The sequence below is a fragment of the Serpula lacrymans genome (assembly GCF_000218685.1).
Source record: "Serpula lacrymans var. lacrymans S7.9 unplaced genomic scaffold SERLAscaffold_5, whole genome shotgun sequence".
Lineage (NCBI taxonomy): Eukaryota > Fungi > Basidiomycota > Agaricomycetes > Boletales > Serpulaceae > Serpula > Serpula lacrymans.
In genome coordinates this window covers 1,843,962-1,867,858 of record NW_006763294.1, presented here as the reverse complement: position 1 = coordinate 1,867,858, position 23,897 = coordinate 1,843,962, and the positions used below count along the sequence as shown (strand labels likewise).

At 43.5% G+C, this 23,897-nt stretch overlaps 7 protein-coding genes across 7 annotated transcripts; 4 read left to right on the top strand and 3 right to left on the bottom strand.

The window, feature by feature from the left end:
* Window positions 1–14,014: 14,014 nt before the first annotated feature.
* Window positions 14,015–15,035, top strand: SERLADRAFT_463922 (uncharacterized protein; the record flags this gene model as incomplete). The annotated part of the gene is made up of 3 exons (XM_007316764.1): window positions 14,015–14,312; window positions 14,376–14,448; window positions 14,504–15,035. 3 exons carry the CDS (start codon window positions 14,183–14,185, stop codon window positions 14,922–14,924), a joined length of 624 nt encoding a protein of 207 aa, XP_007316826.1.
* Window positions 15,036–15,042: 7 nt separating this feature from the next.
* Window positions 15,043–16,449, bottom strand: SERLADRAFT_463919 (uncharacterized protein; the record flags this gene model as incomplete). The annotated part of the gene is made up of 3 exons (XM_007316763.1): window positions 15,043–15,450; window positions 15,512–15,997; window positions 16,062–16,449. The coding sequence occupies 3 exons, from the start codon at window positions 16,302–16,304 to the stop codon at window positions 15,130–15,132; spliced, it is 1,050 nt and encodes a 349-aa protein (XP_007316825.1).
* A 138-nt stretch (window positions 16,450–16,587) lies between these two features.
* On the top strand, window positions 16,588–18,178 carry SERLADRAFT_463914 (uncharacterized protein; the record flags this gene model as incomplete). Its single annotated transcript, XM_007316762.1, has 7 exons — window positions 16,588–16,992; window positions 17,068–17,191; window positions 17,251–17,473; window positions 17,528–17,614; window positions 17,682–17,788; window positions 17,858–17,951; window positions 18,006–18,178. 7 exons carry the CDS (start codon window positions 16,677–16,679, stop codon window positions 18,093–18,095), a joined length of 1,041 nt encoding a protein of 346 aa, XP_007316824.1.
* Window positions 18,179–18,202: 24 nt separating this feature from the next.
* SERLADRAFT_385563 (uncharacterized protein) lies at window positions 18,203–18,553 on the bottom strand (the record flags this gene model as incomplete). The annotated part of the gene is made up of 1 exon (XM_007316761.1): window positions 18,203–18,553. A coding segment is annotated over one exon (190 nt), but the record flags the coding sequence as incomplete, so codon positions are not given.
* A 308-nt stretch (window positions 18,554–18,861) lies between these two features.
* SERLADRAFT_407355 (uncharacterized protein) lies at window positions 18,862–20,347 on the bottom strand (the record flags this gene model as incomplete). Its single annotated transcript, XM_007316760.1, has 4 exons — window positions 18,862–19,299; window positions 19,385–19,756; window positions 19,819–19,928; window positions 19,990–20,347. 4 exons carry the CDS (start codon window positions 20,345–20,347, stop codon window positions 18,862–18,864), a joined length of 1,278 nt encoding a protein of 425 aa, XP_007316822.1.
* A 180-nt stretch (window positions 20,348–20,527) lies between these two features.
* SERLADRAFT_463910 (uncharacterized protein) lies at window positions 20,528–22,334 on the top strand (the record flags this gene model as incomplete). The annotated part of the gene is made up of 3 exons (XM_007316759.1): window positions 20,528–20,800; window positions 20,890–21,061; window positions 21,122–22,334. 3 exons carry the CDS (start codon window positions 20,591–20,593, stop codon window positions 22,159–22,161), a joined length of 1,422 nt encoding a protein of 473 aa, XP_007316821.1.
* Window positions 22,335–22,408: 74 nt separating this feature from the next.
* SERLADRAFT_436454 (uncharacterized protein) lies at window positions 22,409–23,807 on the top strand (the record flags this gene model as incomplete). The annotated part of the gene is made up of 5 exons (XM_007316758.1): window positions 22,409–22,603; window positions 22,661–22,750; window positions 22,805–22,933; window positions 22,995–23,283; window positions 23,350–23,807. 5 exons carry the CDS (start codon window positions 22,409–22,411, stop codon window positions 23,805–23,807), a joined length of 1,161 nt encoding a protein of 386 aa, XP_007316820.1.
* Between the last annotated feature and the right edge of the window lie 90 nt (window positions 23,808–23,897).

The window sequence follows — 23,897 nt, the reverse complement described above, 5'->3', positions numbered from 1 at the left end:
ATAATTGTGGAGACGCGCTAACCGTAAGGATACATTCAGACTGCCCTTCCTCCATTACTCAGACGGGTCGTAGGGTCTGTAACATTGTGACACTCGCTATTGATACCGACCAGCGAAAATCTTATAAAGTCCGCGGTCGATAATGCTAATGAATACTGATGAATCTGCTGTTGTTAGAAAATGCCTCTTTGGAACAGCAGCATGATGCTGCTCTGTCGACTCCGAGGAAGTTCTTGATAAGTGGTCTGATATTACAATAAGGCAATGGCCACAAAAGGCTAGCCATAACGCAATGATTGTTTTATAGGAGCTCTGGGCAGCCGCTGACTTCATTCAGAGTTCATCATGCCATCACCACATCACATTATGCATCCGTCTAGAAAAGCGGAGACGAAAACCGACTGCGATGGAATCTCCGAACAAACGTGGATACAAGGAAGCTCAGTGATATCTTGTGACAGAAGGTGAAAGCTTGACGGATAAGGGGGATGAGGACACAACTGGGACATTGCGTGAGGATATAGGGAACAGAAGGGGTAAGACCGAGCGGAATCTTGCGCTTTAGCGTAGTCTAATTGGACCGAGATGGCGACTGTATCCAATCCTATCTAATCTAGTGCTGAAAACAGGCCTCGTGAAATCGACGAAGCTCCGCCGACACTCTTAGAAACTCTCGTGCGCTATTGCGACCGAGGCTCTGGTGGGTTTATATGGACGGTTCATCGTCGATGAAGCAATTGGCTAGGCCCTACACGCACGCGAATTTTACTATCATATCCCAACAAACGCCGAACAAAACTGGCATAGATAAGTTCTGATCATTTGTCTTATTTCACGTAAATGGAAGACAAAGGAAACGAACCTGTGATACCTCGTTATCAGGCCATGCCCTATGTTTGAGTACAGCCAGTAATATAGTCGGCCAGCATACACCGTGAGGGAAACGCAAAGACAACGGACTTCCACGTCTCGGTGCCCGATAGGAATGAAAGGTCTTCCTTTCCTTTCCGTCGTTCGTAAATCCATGTTGTCTAACGCAGTACAGATTGTAAGCAACTGAACCACCGTTTCGGACAGTTGTGAGCTGAGTAAGTTCATCACATGATCTGTCTTCGATTCGAAAGTAGGGCTATGCAAAAGAGTTCGAAGAGGCGGCTGCAGACAAAAGAGAGAACGTTCCTGGGGAGGGCTTCGAAACGTGATCGAAACTGCTGCGGAAGCTAGTCCTGCGATATTATTGGTGGACAGGGAGGCCTATGAGTCCACGAGGCATATTATATAGCCCCGCGAAGGGAACTTGAATACACCTACGGGTCGATGTCCGTTCAGCCCTTGTATCGTTATGAATGCCATGTTGATCGGGTGTCGAAAACGCGTCCAATCAATGTCCCAGAGAAACGTAGAGTCGTCCTGGATCAGATAGTCCTGCACTGCGATCAGTGTTGACGCCTATGGTGCATGTGCAATGGTCGAGTCAGCACGCAATCGCCCAGTATAGTGATAGTATCAAAGCTAGCATCGCTTTACAAACTTAATACGTACTACGATATCTTGTTCGAGAAGACGATGTGCAGAAAACACAGATATGGCTCAGGTAGCCTAGAAAAATACAGGTAAAAAATCTCTAAAATGGAGCGCATTGATCCAGGCATTCGGTGATCAGGATACGACCTGAGACCTGTGACGTCTGGTCGTTGGGTTTGATAGTTCCGCCCGCAAAGCCTTACTCGAAAGAATAAGTTTGATATGAACCAGTTACAGTAGTTTTTTGTGGATATGTTGAGACGTAGAGGTGCTTTTGATTACCGATAAAAACATAAAATCAGGTTTAAGGTGCAACTAGCGTTTGAGAATGGGAGCATAGGGCGTTGGCCACAGAGTGAGTGAATGAATTGAGACTCCGGTACTAGTGGTAACCTAACCATAACAACCTTCTGTGCTACTGAAGATTATCGCGATTCGGTGCGGTGACTAGACTGCCTCAGACCCTAAATTCCATGCAGTAGTCATCTTCACAGCTAAATAATACGAACGATAAGTTATCCGAGGAGGCTTGTCAATGGGCACCACGATGGTGTAGGATCATTTCCAACTTAATTCGTCATCTTTACCATCTACGGAATTCCGCCGCACACATAACGCTACCTCATGGACGATGAGGGAATTTTCCTGCTGGTGACAACCACGGCCGTTTTCAAATATGATGTCTAAAGGACCCTGAGAATCAGACATCACTGCAGAAGCTATATCTGGGCATGCGATGAACAACAAGAACTGGGTGACTTCGAACCTTCTTCCACTCATATACCATCTCCTTGCTCCACGACGATTAGCAACTGTCCTATCTTTCCTAAAATAACCTACAGTACAACTAATCAATGCTGTCTTAAATGCACGTCCTACCTCTGAGTCCGAACACGTGTATTGTCAGAGGTTCATCTTCTCCTCAGACGCCGTAACCTGGGAATACCTCTTGAAAGCAAATTCTTAACACTTCAGGGGGCATAAAAAATTCCTGAAGCCAGGTGCGAAATTGCCTTGAAAATCATACTGAACCTTTCCTAATACCTGATATGCTGCTTATTTTCAGTGAAGAGTTTGTAAGGGCACTGGATTTGATCCTAAAACTGACGGAAACCCCTTTATTGGCGTGCGAGCGATAGAAGTCTGGATTAGTTGGACGCCTTTCCGCCTCTCCAACGCCTTTCGGTACTCGCATAACTCAATCTGGAAAATAGCCTTTTGAGCGGCAAGTACTACCTGAAGGTTGTGGCTTCCATACGCCAGTAGTTGACCACGAGGGACTCAGTCAGCTCATCCGAGTTTGCCGATGGAATCTACGGGCCTCCTTGAAACTGAAAACAGCAACCAGCATATTTTGTGGTGCTCGTATAGCACACGAAACATGGCATTTGTCAGCAGGTACGTGCCCCTTACGCTGCACTATCACATTATTAATGTATGAAGATTCCATCAATACGTTACCTACGACGTAACAATGCACGCCCTTCTGCATACTAAAGCAGTAAATAGACTTCTTAGACAATCAATTTCTTCACGGAGATAGCCATCGTAACTGAAGTATATGTGTAGACGTGATGGCCTGACTCCCCTATGGTTTTTCGAGCAATTTCCAGAAGGGCCGGAAAATGTACTGAGCGAAACATCATTTATTATTTGTGCAATCCTGCTATTATGTTAAACTTTGCAGACATGCGTATTTCTAGGCAATGCTACAGTCTTCCAACACACTCGAGGCATCCCTTAATTTAAAGCGGTTAGTCTATTCCACCCTTTTGTCATCTCAATGGGCTGTCCAGCTCAAACCGCTCTTGTCATATTCTTTCCTCCTATTGTCATGCATTGGTTTGCCAAATATGGGTACCCAATTCTAACTACCAATGCTCCAGTAGGGTGAGTAACGTAACTTGGCAACTCATGCATTTGACCACCGTAACTTAGTGATAGATGTAATATGTCACTAATACCAAAAGGACGGGTGAAGCTGTACCCTGCGTTATTTGCAGACATAATATGATGCCAATTTAGCAGTCCAAGCCCCTTCATAAAGTAGGGCTCATCCTCATTAAGGTTTGAAAACTTTCAACCACAAGGGATGGTTGCTTGCCTTCCTTGAAGTCGCGGTTGATGTGCTCAAAAAGCCTTTGACAATCTATTGATACTATTTCTAGATGAATGAGGTTTACATAAATATTCCAGATAGATGTAGAGAAGAAATTGCCTGAGTTGCAGATGAAAACCTATGTCTAGGCAGCTTACAACTTGAAGCAGCCATATTTGGTTCAGCCATACACAAGAATTTGTGATCTATACAAGGTGTCACTCTCAGTCAAAAATGACAAAGAGTCCATACAGGAACCAATTTTTGGGTGCTTTATGTTAGTTTTGGTGATTCTGCACCTTTGTGCTACCTATATATTTTCATTCCTTTCTCTATCTATTCTTCTATCATTCACTATTGATTGTGTTCTCTATTATTTCGCCTTTGTGGCTGCTTTGTTTACCTTTGATTACAAAACTTCGGACAGTACTGCAGAGTCCAATGCTTCCTATTCTCTAGTTACTCACATTGGACTCTAGGTACTGTATACCTGTCATACTCTCTAATAATAAAGTTACTCACATTGGACTCTAGTTCCAGTCCCTGATTGCTCTCAGCAAGTGGCTAGACACTTCCTTCAAGCTTTGTTCTTAATATAGTATTGCCTCTGCTATATAGTCAAAGTGTTTTTCCTGATGTTGCAAGAAGGTTTGTAGGAGGATAGCAACATGCTGATACAATAGTATGCCAATGTAAGTGAGAGACTTTCTGATCAATTCTTGGATGACAAATATTTTTTCCCTATTTGTCAATAGTATATATATACATGGGTACATAGCCTCAGCCAAGAGAGTATGCTTATAGTCTAGAACCACAAATAGATACTTCTTGAAGCCATTATATAATGGATTAAGTTCCTGCCTGAGGTGTATTTATACTACTACAGGTTGTTTGTATATGTATACTATACAGTTGATGGAAGCAGTTGACAAAACCGGATAAACCCGGTCTCTGCCAAAGCAGCCATTGTTCTCCATAGAGCATAGCCACCACTCCATGGAGTCACCATTGTACTCCTAGGAGTCATTATACTGTAGCGAGTAGCACCTCCAACTATAAGTAGTAGGGGGTTTAGTATAGATATACCTAAGTCATTTCTATAGCCTCTTGGGCAGCGGCTGAGTTTCACTTAGTTTTATTAGTAGTGGCTGTGACAACACCAACAAGATTCTATCTTAGGGCACTGGAGCACAATTAAATACAACTCATCAAGAGAGGTAGGTTGTCTCCACTAATGTTGGAATACTGGAATACACTAGGAGAGGACTTGCTGAGTCCTTCCCCATGTATTGCTCAGGTATTTATACTACAATACATGAGATACTGTACAGTTGTAGATAAAGTTTTAAGTCCAATATCTAGCATGTGACCAGTCACATGATCAGTCATGTGATCAGTTATGTGACTTGGATAATGCAAAAGTAAAAGTACAGTAAAAGTAAAGTAAGCACTAAGGTAGGTGCTGGAAGTGTCTATTGTAACAGTATTTCAAGCAAGAAGTGGAGGATTGGAGTGAAAGATGCAGTATAATATGTTGTAACCCCAATTTTGATAAAAAACCTTGCTTTATTTGTGTCCTTGTTAACACATATACTCCGGAAACAACTCCTGCCTAACTTCAAAGTTAATTTTGTTGCTTTAATCACTTTCCTTGTTTAATACACTTCAGTCACCCCCATGTCTCTAGCTCTTAGCTGGATGATTTTCTATATTCCTATGTACCTAACAGCCCTCAAATTGATGGGATGTCCCAATGTTGGGACAATCCCAAAGACTTTGACATGTCATGGGTATCTGGGGCCCATTTAATAAGACTATAAACCACTGTTCAGTGGTTTAGGGAGGATCATTGTGTACATATCTATACTGAGGAGACAAGCACTTCTCCTTCAAACACACTGTAACGTAAATATAAGAAGCTAAAAATAAGGTCAACACTGTAGTGATATTTGCCTTGACACAAAAAAGAGCCATTAATGAAAAAAAAAACCTAAGATAAATATAATGCAGTTTAAAACATCAGCAAAGGAAAAGGAGTACTACATCATCTTGACCCTAGGTAATTAATCATTCCTGGTGAAGAGGTTTATCTAAGTGGTGAAAAAGAAGTTAAACCCAAATGAGGGGAATCAAAGTGCACTTTAAATAAGTAGTGTGAATAGTATGAAAAGCACTAGGGCTTCACTACTATCAACTCAGGATACATAAACCTTTCTCTATCCATTTTATCACCTTTTGATGTTTATCGCTGATACATTGTTGTGACTGTTACTCAAACTAGGTTCAGTTTGCTGATATTGTGACTGTGTGATGAAACTATGGTTGAAACATGATAGTATATGATATATAAACAGTGGATGGACCAGTTGTGTATAACTGCATAATACTTTTGAAGCTTGTGTATGCCTGAATAGGAATAAACATGAACAAGTATCATCATATGACATGCTCATATTGTGAATTGGGTGGCTGTGTATCATACATATTATTGAGAGGTAAGATTCTTGATGCAAGGGACATTGGAGGAGGCTGGAGCAGGATCAAGGGAATCACAAGTACATTAGGTCAGCAGGTATATAATTAGAACTCCAAGATTGGAGTGGGAAATTATACTCTCTGCCTTACTATAAAGTGATATACTTAGAACATCCTATTACTATAATGTGGGACATCCCAAGTGGTGTAGGGGACATCCCAAATATTGAATGTAATGTCCCAGTATTATTATGAAGAATGCTCCAGCCATTAAAATTGGGTATGCCAAAATTACTGACTACTGAACTTGGTAATTGGTATACAATAGTCCTATCAGAATATCAGACATAGCTTGTAAATTAGATTATAACCTTTCCTTATTGATTGGCATAAACCAAGGTCATATTACCATAGTAGTTGAAGCTTGGCAAATTTTCAAACACTCATATATATTGTATCTATCATAATGGCTTAGATAGAATGAGTGGGGCTGAATTATAAAGTGAAGAAAAGGAAAAAATCAATTGTAATAGAATATCTGGGTCAGTAGTAGGGATGATGCATGATGGGCTTGGGATACTAGGAATGGGTTATAGTAAGTGTCTCATCTGTTTTCTGGAAATGTGGTGCAAAGACAATTCTATCAAACTTTCAGCTTATTTTCCCTGCCTGATATCAATCTCATCATCAAATTGCCTTAGCACATATTTTCTGTTGTAAGCCCCTCTACCAAATACTGAAAAGATAAAAATAGCTGTGGAGAAGGTATGAACTAAGAAAGTTAAGAACTATTTCAGCCAGATGTCAGCTCAGGTTAAGGCTTTATATAATCCAAGCAGAGGCTACATGAGCTGGCTGAAAAATTTAGGGTTAAAATCAGATACTATGTCATGAGCTAATTTGATCCATTCAACAATGCTTGGGATATCCTGTGTAGTGGTGTTGCAATATCCTATAGAGCAACTGGTATATCCCATGCAATAATTGGAGAGTCTCATACAACACTTGGGATATCCCAGTCGTTGCATGCAACATCCCATATACATTTAAGATGTCCTAGTTGTTGTGCAGGATATCACACATTTTGTATACTATGCTTCAAAAGTTGCATTGGACATCCCAAGGTGTTTGTAAGAGTAATAATTCCAATGAAGTTTAATGATGCCCATACCACCCTTGGCATTTCTTGATAGCCTCTTAGAATATAGAAGATCAGGACTTCTTTGTGGTTGCCTAGTTATATGCACTATTCCATAACACAGAATCAGCAGATCACACAGTAGTCAGGTAAATATTATCTTTGTTTTCATTTGATTGACCCTTTCCCCTTTTCCTGAATTACTAACAAATTTCTTGGAGCTATTGGATCCACCTATTGATTTTGATAAATTCTTGGTCTAACATTCCAGGTCTCATATTAGCATTATTTTATTGATGTCACAATTTATCTGCTTGCATCTGCAAATAATCAGACCCCCAGTAGCCAGACAATAATAACTTCTGCATATTATGCTATTATGACCTCAAATCTCCAGTGCTACTAATATTATAAAATCCACATCTAGGACATGTAATTTTATAGTTTGCAGTGTAACATCTGAGTGCAGGGCCAAAGAGTGGAGCTGGTGTGAATTATGCATACTATATGTAGCAGCTTTTACCCTTGACAATAGAAGTCATATATTTATATGTATTATTTACAAGAAATTAATCACATATGAAAATGCATCCTTCCAGCAGAAGACACCCCAAACAGCCCATGGCTACTGTCACTGGGTCCAAATAGCACCTGTTTAATTTGGCAAATACATTATGAACACTTTATAATCCAAGTATGTTATTGTGTTCCATAGTTCCCCTCCAAGTCTTCCCTTCTACTCATGGTTCTGCTGATATACTAATCTAAATATGTTACTGAACCTGTGGACCCCAGACACCTGTGACATATCATAGCTGTTGGGATTGTATCCCATCAATTTTAGGGCTGTTAAGTACATAGGAATACAGAAAATGATCCAGCTAAAAGCTAGGGACATAGGGCTGATATAACAACCAAGAGTTATTTACTCTGGCGCACACAGGAACACACTATAAAGAAGATGATGGGGAGTGGTTACCCCTTAGGCTGCAGTGAGTTAGTTGTGCTAGACAACAGGAGGACTCGCTGAGTCCTTCCCCATGTATTGCTCTTGTATATATACTAAAATACATGAGGTACTGTACAGTTGTAAATAAAGTTCAAAGTCCGATGTCTAGCATGTGACTATGAAAAGTCGAAAATGTAAAGTAAAGTAAATGGTCACATGACTGGTCATGTGACTTGGAAAATAAAAGTAGAAGTACAAAAGTGAAGCATAAGTAGGTGCTGGTATGTGAATTGTAACAGGTGACTGAAGTGGTTTGATATTGCATTTGTCAGGAAATAACTCCTGCCCAACTTCAAAGATTATTTTGTTGCTTTGATCACTTTTCCTTGTTTGATATTGCATTTGTGAAGAAGTTCAGACTGTCAAATAGAAACCCAAGAACTACATGCTCCAGTACTTGCTTGTATGAAGAAGTGAGGCACTCCAGGTTGGTCAAACATAACCACTTATATCATATATCATCAAATCACACAGCAGTAAGTGGCAGAGACACACTCTATGACCATAACTAATTCTAAGTTACCCCCGTGAATCCGATAACTTTGGCAGTTGTGGCAAGAGAGAAAAAAATGGCGGCTATTGGATTTTCAACCACCTCCAAGCTGTATCCCTTTCTCATCCATGTTGTATACATTCTCCCAAGTTGTATTGTGCTCCTTAATCACTGCCTCAAGCTGCCTGAAAAAATCCTGAACAATAGAAAAGTTAAATGCTTGAGCCCATATTAGTGTTGATTACACGTAGGGGGCTGTGGAGATGTCAAAGTATGATGGCAATATTTTCTGGTTTGTATGGGAGGCATGAAATATGAGGATCAGTTGGAGACGAGTGTCAGAACTGTGACCTTGCAGAGTGTTCAGAGTTGCAGAGTACAGAGATGGAGTAGGGGGTAATGGAGTACAAGATGGGAAATTGGCTTAGCTTGTGCGCTAGGCCCTTCTGTGGACCTTGATCCCTAACTCGACAGGAAATAGACGGAGGAGAGTAGAGGATGAAAAGGGAGCAGAGTGAAGACCCTTTGGAGAAGGATCAGAAAACTTAGAAAAATACTTGTAAAAGGCAAGGGAATCTAGTTGATATTTGAACTGCAGGAATGGAATACAGGAGCTACAACTTATATACTGTTGGAGGCATAGGGGCTTGTAAGGAGTAACTCATAACGTAGGTATGGAGTTCCATGCGGACAACTATCTAGCAAGAGAGAAATGTATGTGCAAGGAGTATATCATAAGGTCTGAATTAGAGAGTCCGTGAGAAGTATGGGAATGTGTGTAGGAAAGCATATGACAGACTAGAAGTCCAGTGCAGGAGTATTGGAACAGGAGTCCGGAGTATCATGTGAGGGTAGGACATGGGACTATGCCAACTGGCAGGCCATGAGAAGTGTAATCCCAAGAATACTGAAGATTCAGGAGGTTTGGATTTGGGGAAATATCTCCTTCAGAGATGCCGGAGTCCTGTTCTCCGGTACGGATATGACAATGAGGGAAAGTAGTCTGTCAATAAGTCATTAGTAAGTCCTAAGCACTTTATTATGAGTTAGTGATTGATGTTTGCGGGATATACCATATTGGAGCTGACGGGCTTTGACTCACTATCTCAGTGTGTGATTTCCTGTTCTGGTCATCTAATCACACCTCCATCACTGTTCTCATTTCTCCAGATGCCTTGAGGCCCCAACCAGCTTGGTAAGTATATGACATAGTAGGAAAGTACCCATTGACATTTTCTAAGATAAAACCACAATATTCACAGCACAGGATCTGGCCAGATCTGTTCATCTTTCCCTCAAAATTTGCACTTTTGGAGGTGGAAGGCTTAGTATTAGGCCTGTCATTATTGCTACAGGTGAGCTATCCACAAGAAATTTTCACCATTATATTCATTACACTCTATTCTACCTTTGACAAATTTCTAAATACATGTACGTCAATAGTTGAGCCTATGGAGGACCAAGAGCATATCTACTACCGGTTATATCTAGTGTCCAATAGCCTAATCAAACACCAGCCTTGACAGCAACATACTAACAAGTTGTATTTTTGCAGGCATAATTATTGATGCAGAGTCTTATAAAGCTCACCCCCAAATACTGTAAGTCTTTTCTTTATTTTGGTTTAGTTCTCATGCTAATTATTTAAAGTCTAATTACATCAGAAAACAGATAGACTAATGATTTTCTGTGCACCAAATGGTTTTGAAAAACATTCATTCCTCAGACTTGCCCTCTAAACAAGACAGGCAAACCTATCCTCCTTATCTACAATGGCCATGATTCTCATATAATTATGGATATGATTATGCTCGCTGTAGAGAATAATATCCAACTTCTTTGCCTCCCCCCACATACTACTCACTGCCTACAGCCTTTTGACATTGGTGTCTTTAGCCCCCTGCAAAAGGCCTGGCACCAATGATGCAAAAATATGTAGCAAAATTTAGCTTATCTATCCTTTAGTGGCATGTTATCAGGGATTATTGGGAGGCACACAAAAATGCATTCACCACTAACACTATTGTTTAGGCATGGGGAAAGAGTGGCCTTTGCCCCCTCAATTCCAATATCTTCTCAGCTATCAACTATGCACCAAGTAGCTCAACCTCAACCACCAACTATGCCCCTGCATTGTACCTGGACACATTTCCAGACGGTTGCGTAGACAACCTGTCATCAGATGACTCAGATTTTATCTCCAATAATGAAGAGCAATTGTGTAGGCCAAAAATTATTGGCCATACTGACTGTCATGAGCATGACTCAGACAGTAGCTCTGAGGGGATGGGGGGTCAGAAACCCGCTCAGGTGACTTGGATGACAACAACAAAAACAGCAACAGCAACAACAACAATAGTAGCAGCATTGGCAATAGTATGGAGCCATCAACTAGGGGCATAAGGGCCTGGCTTCAAGTAAACCAGGATACTTTACCCCTAGAAGACATGATAGAGCCATCAATATTGTATTGCACCCACTCGTTCCGACCCCATCCTAGCAGAAATATAGCCCAGTCTCCCTCTCCTGCAAATTTGCAGCCTATCATCCCTGCTGCCATGTCAATACTGCTGCAGCCAACATTGCTGCTAATGCTGATGTTAAAGCTGTCATTACAGCTTAGAGAGGCACAGTGGGAACGGAACTCAATGGAAAGCCGCAATGCCTTTATGATGCGTAAACTGGCCCACTTGAAGGATAAGCTAAATAGGATGAAGAGAAAGGGGAAAAAGAGAAAGGGGTTACACGTTCACACTGTCATGCACTAAAATTGATTAATAGCATGGTCAGGTGTTAATAATGAAGCAAATCTTCAAAAGACTTGCCTTTGTGCCACACAGGCACAGTATCATGTGGAATAGTAATTATTATTGTCTTTTTCAAACTTGTGACTGATCAGCACCACCTCTATTAGGCAATCAAGTCGCACTCACCTTTGCTTTCCATTTGGTACTTTCCACATTTCAGCATTTCAGCAATTTTTTGTGTCACCACTGGCTACACATTGCACCCTTGCTTTTATCGTTTCCGGCTACCTATTCTAGTCCACTGCTTCATCACCTCCACCCTCCTCCTACTTGTTTTCCTTGCTCCTCCACCATACCTGATGTCACCACTCTCTATCCGCTTCCATTGTCAATCCATCAACTACCATGTGCCACTTTTAATATCAACAAAGCCCCAGTGGCCAGTCCAAATTGGGTAATAGGTCCAACTTTGTGGCATCAATTTGCCATCATCCACTGTTAAGTTATTGGTCACTCATCTTGCCTGGTTAGAGCATGGGTGGGTATTTTTTGAGCTGGAGAAGGTTCATCCCCTCGCATCACCTATGTACATTACTGTCCCATTCACTTGGGTATATTTATCCTTCGTCCATTGTCTTTGCTACAGCTACACCTACCACATGCTGTCTGGGACTCACTTGTTCCAAATTGGGACTACTCCTCTCCCTCCCTCGTTTGACCAGGTGGTCCAACACAACCAGTTCATTGGTAAGGCCATGGAACTGTACAACCAGACCATTGGTAAAGCCATGGAACCGTCAGATTTAGACTAGGTGTATTTTTTGCCTTGCTCTTTTTTTTACTGCATCTTTACATGACATCATGATTTTTTTGCTCTCTTTCTGCTATTGGACTTTATTTTATGGCTGTACAAACCTGTGACATTATTTACACAGCATTTGTTGTTCTATCTCTTTTTTTTCCTTATTTTGATGATCTTATCCTATACTACCTACACAGGATTTGTCAGTGTACATTGCTTCCTTCATGTTCTTTCTCATTCTTTTTGCACAGCTATACTGTACATAGCCTACTTTTCTCTTACTATATAAACCCCTGTATTTTACCTTGTAAAAAAAAATAGAATCCAGACTTTTTCTCTAATCTCAAGTTCACTACTCTCTGCTACTTGTGATCCAGTGTGGTCACAACACTTTCCACTGTTACCACTGTTAACTGCTGTCATGGTCACTTGTCACTTTTGAAAGTCATTGTCATCCCTTTTGATTAGAGTCCTTCTGAGCACTACAGTTTGTGTGTCAGGAGCCTGCTATCACTGGTAACCTCATCACTTTGTCGTTCTCAAACCTACCTTGTGCTACGATTAGCAAGGTAGTGCTCATCCATACTTGTTATAAAGCCCCTATCTTCTATAATTCAACTATCCTTCCTCCTCAAAACCCACACCCATACATCTCTGGGTTTTACTTTGAAGGATTGCTATACATACCACCCCACGAACAACCAGACCACTCCACTGTTCTAGGAGGCAAAGCCCATAAACAAATTCCATGGAATCTGGGAGGATTGTGTGTTAGTTTGTTTTGTGTGTGGTTTTCTAACAACAGTTCTCATCATCAACAATGCCCACTTTGTGGGTTTATTTGGAGGTTATGCTCAAAGACAGGTATTTTTATTTACTTATTTACCAACTCTTTCTAATATATTATAGGCTGCTGCCCCTCCTTCAGCCCCCAAACCATTGTTTTCACTCCCATCTGGAAGCAGCATATCCATGCTTGTTGGTTTGTCACTCAAGGCCCCTCAGGTTCATACCAATGCCATATCTGCTCCAGCCATATCTACCACAGCCCCACATGAACTATCCCCCTCCATTCCTGCCTGGTGCTCATAAAACTTTGACATTTTCTCCATTGTCAAGTATTTCTCAACATTCCCAAAATATGCCTTATTATGTACCTACTAATCTCATACATAGTAATAATAGCATGTTTAATAGATAGAATGTATTTTATTTCCTGCTCAACTCCTTCACTTTCATGGCTTGAAACTTGAAACAACGCACTTACTAGCAGTGCCAGGACTTGGCAAAATTTTTGACCATTGGGCCAAATCCTGCCAATGAGCTCCGCCTTTTCGTCTGTGAGTGCCACTGTGACCTAGTGTGACCGAAAGTTGCAGAACCATTCCAAAAGGTGTGTTGTCATTTCAGGTTCGTTCCACTGCCCCAACGCTTCAATTACTTGCTTATTTTTCTACATAGGCAGCTAGAAAACTAAAAATTGTATCTACTGGCCAAGTTCCGACAGTCTCAAATTCAACGACCAGTGAGCAAATCAACTTCTCCTCAGACCAATTGCACCTATTGTCCAGTGATAGTATTAGTCTTTCGTGAGGGCCTGGTCTAATATTTAAACTCAGCTAGAGGTCAAATAAAATTCCGGTCTACAGAAGTCCACACTAGTAAGTACTATTGATAGTCCCGGATCCGAAAGTAAATTGGGGTTTCACTCAGCCACAACTACCAGAAGATTCCAGTGGTTTCGGTACATTTCATTCCTCGACGCGGTTGTGGCACGCGTCTTTAATCCACATCTATGTCATGACCACATCACCTCACTAAATTACCCTCAGAGTTCTTTCGCATCCTAAACCAATATAACAAGCGTTATAATCCTGTACATTATTGGTCTTGATTATGTTTGGCTGTTGCGTTGCAGGACGTCTTCTCCAGACGAATTTACAGCAGATTGACGAGACGCATGCCCTCTTCGAACTTCCCGCTGCGAGCACGATAAACCACATATGTGTATTTCTCCTTGGAACAAGTACGTAGCTGTCACTTCAATTCTCTATTGTATTCCTCCTGAAGCACTGATTGTTCGATCCAGTGTCTTTTCCTGACGGTTATGGTGCAACAGTTCATTTCTTTTGGCCGGGAAAGGGCTTTCAGCTGCTTGGAATGTGAGCTAGCGCGATTCTCACTCTAACCATTTTCTTATCCATCTTTATGCTGTAGGCTCTCCAATGAAAAGCCATCTGCTATATTCCGTCTTCGCGGAACATTCTCGTCGAGCTCCACAGCTGCCTCACACAACGCTTTCACGTCTTCGACCATGAACATGGCTCCCAATGCATCCAACGACGTTACAGCAATACTTGGTCTCTCCATCGAACCTCTCACCCAGATACAGCCGCAGATATCTTCACTATCCTCTTCAGTTACGAATACCATTCCAGACCTCAGTCGCAATCCATCGTTGTTGGCGGAGAGAATAGTGAAGCACTTGTTCAACTTTATATCGGGTTTCGTACCTGGTGGTGGAATTGCCACAACACCTGACAGTGTAGTACCGATGGCTGTGATAGTAAGATGGTATGAATCCTTTACTACGAAAGTGAAGGCAGGAGGTGTAGGATTCTTAGAGAGGGGAGATTGAAAGTGTCTATCAAATCAAAATCTAGGACAGACCAATGGATTGTAGGTTAGAATGTCCGACCAATACATTGTACCACCGATACAGCATTAAATGTATCTGAGACACAGAGATCCTATTATGGTTCAGGTGACCTTAATTGACAACACAATTCCATACAGTGATAATAGTACAGTGACAAAATTCCACGCTAATCAAAAATCAGCTACTATAGCTTTGCCTTCTCAGCTTGCTTTGCCTCTCTTAGCCGCCTAGCCTTGACAGCCCTCCCAGCGCGGCTTGTATTCTCCCGTGCAAGCTTCTCCGATATCCACCATCCGATATCCACTATTTTCTCGAGATCGATGTAGCTAACATCGTATTCTGAACCCTGCAACGCGTACAGGACGTCCTCAGTAGCCACATTACCAGTAGCACCTGGTGAGTAGGGACATCCTCCCAGTCCTCCAACAGAAGAGTCGACAGTACGGATACCATGCTGAAGAGCAGTGAGGACGTTAACAACGCCTGTTCCGAATGTATCATGGAACTACAGACAACGTTCCGCACAAAGTCAGTAGTGTATGAAAAGGGAGAAGGCTCGTGCTTACATGTCCAGCAAGGTTTTCGACAGGTACAGACTTCTTAACCTCCTCCACCATCTCTGCAACACTCGCAGGCGTACCTGTACCAACAGTATCTCCCAAGCTCACCTCATAGCATCCCATATCCATCAACTCCTTAGCAATATCTCTGACCTGCTTATAGTCGACTTGTCCTGAAAATGGACATGATATAACAGTGCTGATATACCCCCGAACACGCAAGTTCCGTTCAAGCGCTGCACGCACGACAGGCACGAACCTAGTCAACGAATCCGCGATAGATATGTTGGTATTTGCACGACTGAACGCGTCGGATGCAGCAGTGAAGATGGCTATTTCATTTACAGGAGGATTCGGTTGAGAAGATGAAGGTGTATATGAATCAAGTAAAGTGAATAGGTTATCGAGGCCTTTTTGATTTGGGACCAGCACAGCGTAGTGGTTATCTGGGAGCCTCTCCATTTGCGAGATGACTTCTGCCGTGCCTGCCATCTGCATGACAAGCAGTCATTGGGTTCATTGGACGTGTATACTGCTACTTAGACATCAGACGCACCTGAGGGACCCACTTAGGACTGACGAAGCTGCCCGACTCGATATACCTAGTCCCTGCGCTGCCAAGGCGGTTAATGAGCTCTACTTTCACGTCCACAGGTATCACACCCTTCTCATTCTGCAGGCCATCTCGTGGACCTACTTCGACGATATTCACGACATTCTTGCTAGAACATGATGTGGTATGGTGCAGACGTCCAGCTCTCAAGGTCCGTGAGATGATGCTTGTGCGAGGGATAATCATGACAGAGTACTGAGTATTTGAGTGATGTGAATTGCACGAGTTCGCCTAACCTGGGATCAACTCAAGGGTCTGTAAAGTGCTGGCCTGGCCTCTGAACCGTTACAGCGTCGTAAGTGTTCCAGAAAACCACTACCAGGAGAACATTAGTAGAGACTTTCAAACGTTAATGAGCGGCTTTACTCGGACTCAGCGGCACTATCAAGACCCTAACCCTAGCTCTGCTATCTAAGGTATGCCCGAAGCCGAGCGGTCTTACCACGAACGCTCCGTTCATTTCCCGCATGATAATCTTGACATTTATACCAGTTGTTTACCGGGGGTTTACACCGGCACAACCTGGCGCTCTGGCGCTCTCTTCATTATTTCGCTATCATGTCTGCACTGGAAATACAGTCCCAACACTATACCTTCGATCCACGCCCAAACTACCCCTTCCTCATCACAGCCAAACGTTACTGGGTCGACGGTCCAGCTGTTAATGATGCAACAGCCTCCACTCTTATCCTTGCGCATGCGGTTGGGTTCTCTAAGGAACACTGGGAGCCAACCTTAGAATACTTATTCGAACATCTCGGGCACGGAAACCATCGTAATAAGATCAGAGAAGTGTGGTCCATTGACGCGCCAAATCATGGCGATGCAGCTGTTCTGAATGAGGAAACACTGCAGTGGGGATATCAGCCTATATGTAAGTGTGTAGTCTGACGTGTCGGAAAGATTATATTTACGAACCCACTAATGGATGTTGTATTTGTCTCTCAAGTCCGATGGGACGAATATGGCCGAAGTATACACGCTTTCTTATCCGGACTAGGCACTGGAGTAGATGTCGATTTCAGTAAGCATAATCTGGTCGGTATAGGCCATTCCATGGGCGCTATCTCAGTGTACGACCCTTTAATTCTGCCAAAGCATTTGCCATAAACTATCTTTAACTTTCAAACAGAGTGCTGTCTACGACATACTATCCCCTAGTCCATTATACCTCAATACAGCTCATAGAGCCTATGTTTATAGGATACGAGTGGAGTAAAGCCAGGGGTAACTTCCTTGAAGACGGCGCCATGAAGAGGAGAGATATTTGGCCTAGCCAAGAGGAGGCATACACAATTTTGAAAAGCAGGGCATCATTCAAGGTTTGGGATGACAGGATTTTGCGACTGTACGTTGTATGTATCTACATTATCTGCGCTCTTTTCCCCGTCTGACATTTTTATTCGCAGAATCACTGTTTGCGTCCCTTGCCGACATTGGATTATCCAGACAAAGTAGAAGGGGTCACTCTCAAGTGTAGTAAGGCACAGGAAGCGGTATTTAACTCTCGTGCCATATATCAGTCAAATAGTGCTGTACTGACTTACCACCTTACCTCTCTAGGCCACATACAGGGACACATCCAGTCGAGTCGTGGCACACAAACTTCTACGCTCGTTGATTAAACGTGTTCCAACTTACATCACTTACGGCCTTATTGACGACTATGTGTAAGCAACTAGAAGCAGCAAAGGTGTCAACGGGGAACTTACCATCTTACTTTATCACATCAACGTCAGTGCTCCAGCTGTGAAGGACGACGTCCTTCATAACGCTTCTGGGGGGATTGAAAACTATGCTTCTGTTATTAGAGTTAAAGACACGGGCCACCTTGTGAGTTCTTTACCATTATAGTTGGGTGCTATATGGTAATAAAAATGGGAACAGATTGTCCAGACTAACCCTCGAGCTACGGCAGAGGTAATAAGGGATGCATTACTCCATACCATTAAACACGTAACGCTATCTAAGCTGTAAAATACCTTTCTCGATAACTTAACAAGTACCCTGGTTTGAGTGACTACTGTGAGGACGTTGTTCTCGTAGTGACTATTATCGATGTTTAGGTTCGCAGCAGGGAAAGACCAGCAGCTTGTGTAACAATGATCACCAAGGTAAGATATGATATGTTAATCAAGACGATGTCCGCGGATACAGAGTCATTACTTGGGTGTGATTAACTATTCCATCTCCTTTCAAGACCAACCACCGACCCAACCGAGGCTCCTGGCCTACTCCCACTATCAGCACAATGGGATCCGAGCCCTTTCTAACCGGCACATTCTCCGACAGATCTGAGTCGTCTTTTGGTACCGCCCAAGATGAAGACTCAAGTGTGCCTTTTGGTGGCATGAGAATCTGTAGCGAGTTGACCACTCCCAGTATAGGTAGAGTGCCTATCAGGGAGAATGATTTTACTTTTGAATCGAGCTTCCATAACCGAATATCACCCTCCCAAGAACCTGAAAACTTGGTAAGCCAAAGCCTGTCGACAGTGACTGCGGGTAAATGAATAAAGGCCTACCCGAAACGAATAAATCAGAGTACTGGAGAGTTGCGAGGGCAGTTATCCATCTAGGAGTTTGCAATAACCCCTCTGTTGAGGAATGGACTTCATGGAAACCGTGGCAGAGAGCCTGAGTGAAAATTGGTTTTTTCTTTTGTGTATTCCAGAGACATATAGACCTTAGAAAAACGTCAGTACCCCAGACAGGCAGAACAAAGATGGAACAAGAAAAGTTGCTTACCCGGTGTCTCCACCGCTAATAAAGGTGGTCTCGTCTATCATAGCCACGCATTCGATACTGCCCTCCACAAACCGCTTTTGCTTTCCACGACCCTTGTCTTTCCCCTTTTTTCGGTCATCAACATCCATAGCATCTTCATCTTCCTCCGCATGACCTTCAAATGCGCCACCTTCAAGAAGTTCTCTGACGGCACTCTTACCACCACCCCTAAACACCAGCTGGCTCTCATCAGCAATTTTCCAAAACCTGACAGTTTTGTCCCTAGCGCCCCCTGTAACAGCAGATTCACTCCGAAGGGCATCTAGTGATACGATGGTGTCTTGGTGTCCAAAAAGGGTCTCAACATAACCCATCACGGAAAGATCAAACAGTTTCATGGTCCGATCAAAAGACCCGCTGTAAAGTTGTAACGTGCCTTTGCGAAAAGCGAGGGCCTGTTGACACGATTTATGGTGAAAGCAGCGAAGAATTGTTAGTTCCGAAAGACCCAATTTTTTTTGATAACACGACGAAACTTACAGATATCCAGTCTTTGTGTCCTCCGAAACCTCTCACCCATTCTTCCTTTCCTACATCCCACACACCGATCTTTTTGTCTCTACCTCCACTGGCAAGGTATTTTCCATCATTGCTCACGGCCAACGCTAACACCTCGTCTGTATGGCCTTGGATGTCGTTGTTATGAGCTCTCTCTTTTCCTTTTCCCTTCTCTATCCGTTGTTTGTGAAATGTGGCTACTTTTCTGCCCGATAACAAATTCCATTTTATGATGCTTCCCTCCTTTCCGGCCGTGAACAACCAATTGGCATCGTCCGATGCAACCGCAGAAGTTACGCTTAGACGATGACCGCGACAACGCAAGACGGTGCTAGGAGGTTTTGAAAAATCAAACTATGAATCAATTATAAAATGGTCAGTGGGGTGCTGAAATAGAGATACTATAAAGGGCTCACTGAGTCTGCAATAAACAGATGAACTTTGCCCGAGTGTTCGAGGACATCTTGCTTTAATCTTGCAGATATAAGTTCCTTGTCAATCTCAGCGGCATCGAACTCTCCATCCGCTGTACGAGGGTAAATTCGTCAAAACTTCGCGTCTTTTCTCGCAAGAAAGGACAAACATACCAAATCCTTCTTTCACGCTTTCGAGGTAAAGCTTCGCCAGCCGTAGTCGCTTCTCAGCTGGTGTCTCTTCCTCATCCTCGTCTCCGCTTCCCTCAGGTTCGATATCGGCTCGTAGATCCAGGTCATCGATTCCTCCGTCATCCTCGTCGGTTTTATCTGAATCCAGCTCCTCGTCCAGCCTCTTCTTCTTCCCCTTCTGCGCACCATTCACCTTCGTGCTAGCGCTGGTCTCTCGTGCGGTACCATTGGCTCCTTTTGCCCTTTTCTTCAACACTTTCCTTGCACTTTCCGAGTCATGTCCGGCTGTCGAACGTGTCCGTTTCCTGTTTTTGTTTGAAGCAAAGAAAGAGTCAGGCATGAGAACCTCTGGTAAACTTACAAGTCTTGTGCAGATTCAAAAAAATGTAATGCATCTGGGGATTGCCGGTCCAGTCACGTGTTCTCTCCTTAAGGCAATTCTGGCCCTTTTAAGCCTTGTCCCTCACGAGGTCTTCCGAAGTCCCGACTCTACCAGAATCCGATGATCAGGTCAAGTTCTCTGCGATTTCTATCTCCTACGACCACTCGTTTCTCCTCTTTACCACCATCCATTTCCCCAAGGATGCGTCCTCTCTCTGTAAACTCCCTAAATCCCGCCATTCTCAACGTGCAATATGCAGTTCGCGGTGAGCTTGCCATTAAAGCTGAAGAGCACCGCAACAGCCTCAAGCAGCCCAACCATGGTCTGCCATTCAACAAGGTGATTTCGTCGAATATCGGAAACCCTCAACAGAAAGGACTGGATCAACCACCCATCACGTTCACGAGGCAGGTACGTAGCCCTCGTTCCTCGCCACGCGCTACAGCCGCGAGGACGAGCGTACTATGGGCGCTGGTCGACAATGCTGACCATACTTCTAGGTGGCTGCTCTCATGGAATACCCAGCTCTCGCAGAGCTTGCCCCCAATGCATTTCCTCAAGACGTAATTGCTCGTGCAAAGGAGTTGTACGAAGAAATCGGTTCCATCGGTGCTTACTCTCACAGCCAAGGTGTTCCCCTTATTCGCCAAAGCGTTGCAAATTTCATCGCAGGTAAAATCCTTATTCAGAACCTTGCCTTTGTTCCTAATATAACATTTTTACTCGATCTAGAGCGCGATGGATACCCATCGGACCCAGCACACATCTTCCTCACTGGGGGCGCTTCAGCTGGTGTATCACTCCTCATATCGATGCTTATCTCTTCCCCGAATTCAGGCATCTTGATTCCCATCCCTCAATATCCACTATATACCGCCACTCTAGCGCAACACCATGGTACCGCAGTCCCTTACCATCTCGATGAGTCATCCGATTGGTCAACTTCGGTAGCCGAAATCGAGGCTGCACTCGAAAAGGCCAAAAAGGATGGCATTGAGACCAAAGCTCTCGTTATCATCAACCCTGGCAACCCCACCGGTGCACTTCTTGATGAAGCCACTCAAGAAAAGCTCATCCACCTCTGCGAGAAACATTCTCTCGTTCTCCTTGCAGACGAAGTATACCAGACCAACCTCCACCATCCTGATACCCACCCCTTCACATCGTTCAAGAAGCTTGTATGCAAGCTCAACTCGCCCATTGCTCTTGTATCGTTCCACTCTATCTCTAAAGGGGTGTCAGGCGAATGTGGTAGAAGAGGAGGTTATTTCGAGTGCACCAACATCTCTGACGAGATAATGGCCTTGATCTACAAAATGGTGTCCGTCGGTCTGTGCCCGCCGCTTAGTGGCCAGATCGGTGTGGATACTATGGTGAGGCCACCTAAACCCGGTGATGAGAGCTATGCCCTCTGGAAGCAGGAAACCGATACGACACACAAAGTACTTGCACAGCGCACTCAGGTGATGGCGGAGCGGCTCAACAAGCTTCCCGGTGTGTCCTGTGTTGACTCACCTGGCGCCTTGTACCTCTATCCCAAGATTGATTTGTCGGACAAGGCGATCGCTGCGGCTAAGAAAGCCGGGAAAGAGCCAGATGCCTTCTATGCCTTGGCATTGCTCGACCAGACGGGTATCTGTGTTGTTCCTGGGTCTGGATTTGGTCAGAAACAAGGGGAGTTCCATTATCGTCTCACTTGTTTGTGTCCCGGAGTGGAAGAGTATGTTGGCGCATTGGAGAAGTTCCATCTGGATTTCTCGAAGAAGTATTAATATTCCTTCCTTCTGCCATATATCTGAATCTTGTTGATTATCTGTTGTGCACCTGGCTGTAACGTCGCTATTGATATCTTGATTTTGGATTAGATTTCATTTGTGCTTGGTATAAAATAAACCCTAACCTCGTTTTTAGGTCATAAGACTTGAAACCCTAAAGTTTGATTCCGCTGCCTTAACATTATTTTCAACTTGAACTCGAAGTTCCAACTGTCTGAATCAAAGTCGAGCTCATGAGGCATTCATGAATGCAGAGCCCACGAGAGATGTTCCGTCACCTTCCACCGCATCAATAGCTCACCGTGCTAACATAGCAAAGCTAATATCTCCTCTCAAACGTGTGAGACCTAGGATACCGTTCTACGAGCTCGCTGCACACCGCGTGCCCACACTCTGGTCTTTGTACCGAGGTCTCATGAAAAATGCACCTGGAGAGGACGTCAGTATACTTGTTCTATCCCCGAGACATTCGTATGACAAACAACTTGGTGTATAGATTAAATTTCGTATCCGCATGCTATTCGAGTTGAATCGCCATAACACTAGCTCAAAGGCTACTCAGACTCTGTTGTCGACAGGACACAAAGTACGTTCTTACTTTCCATCCTGGCTCAACGTCCTTATTTAAAACGACCACTAGTGGCTGGACATATTTTCGAAAGCCAAGCAAGGTGATACAAGACTCCAGGGTGTTCTCGACAGGTACAACAGAATGATTGCAGCCAAGCGTGAAAAAGAAACTTGGAAACAGAGGATTCGAGACGAATTCGTGAGCGACTTTGACATGTTCTTGTATTTTCGGAGGTGTTCACATATCAATAACTTGGAAGGACTGGCAAGCCAAGCTTCGCCACCGGCCCATCTTCAAAGGCTCTTTCATCGCTCCAAGTTTGTCGAACAAGCTTCTTCCTCGTCTAAGTCCGCAACCGAAAGCCATATCAGGTATGATCCACAAACGCCGCGTGGGTCGAGATCGTCGATACGAGCAAAGGGAAAGGTTGCATGACTGGATCGATGACTTGAAGCGCGAGAGCTCGTTCGAAAAATATTTACTAGATCACGTCCATAACGAAGGACTTCATTTTGAGCCTGTATACATGAAGTGCATGCCTGACTGGGGTTTGTCCATCCTTTTATCTTAGCCTTCTTACGTTATAAGATCGGATGACTGACGCACTCGTGCAGAACAACCTTTTCAAGAAAGACAACGCGAGATCCACAAAACATTTATTCGCGATGTTCAGCGGCTGGAGTCACCTCTTCCGCAAGATCTACTTAGGGCTGGTAAGCAAGCTCGACGCGAAAAAGTAGCGAACAAAACTAAAGAGCGTGAACGCGAGAGACGAGGCGAGGTCATCTTATCAACTATTAAACGCCGACGAAAAGGTCCTCCTGCGCATGTGCTCGTGAAGATGACAAAAAATGACAAAAAATTGGACAGAATCGCAAGGAGTCCCAGCGAAGTGGGATATGTAGCCGCAGTCAAGATGAAGCTTGGGTACAAGCTCCGGGATCCTGAGAAGTGGAAAATAGAGAATGGTGCTGAACGGAACATGGAACAACTCGATCGAATGGAAGCAGACATCAGAGCAGAGAACGAGAGAAGGAGAAGTAAAACAGGGTCATCATCCCCAGGTACATAATAACACATCATAATGATATTTGATACATCTACAGATAAGATCAACGGTGTTTTAGTTTACGATTCTTACCAGGATGACCGAAGAGGAAGT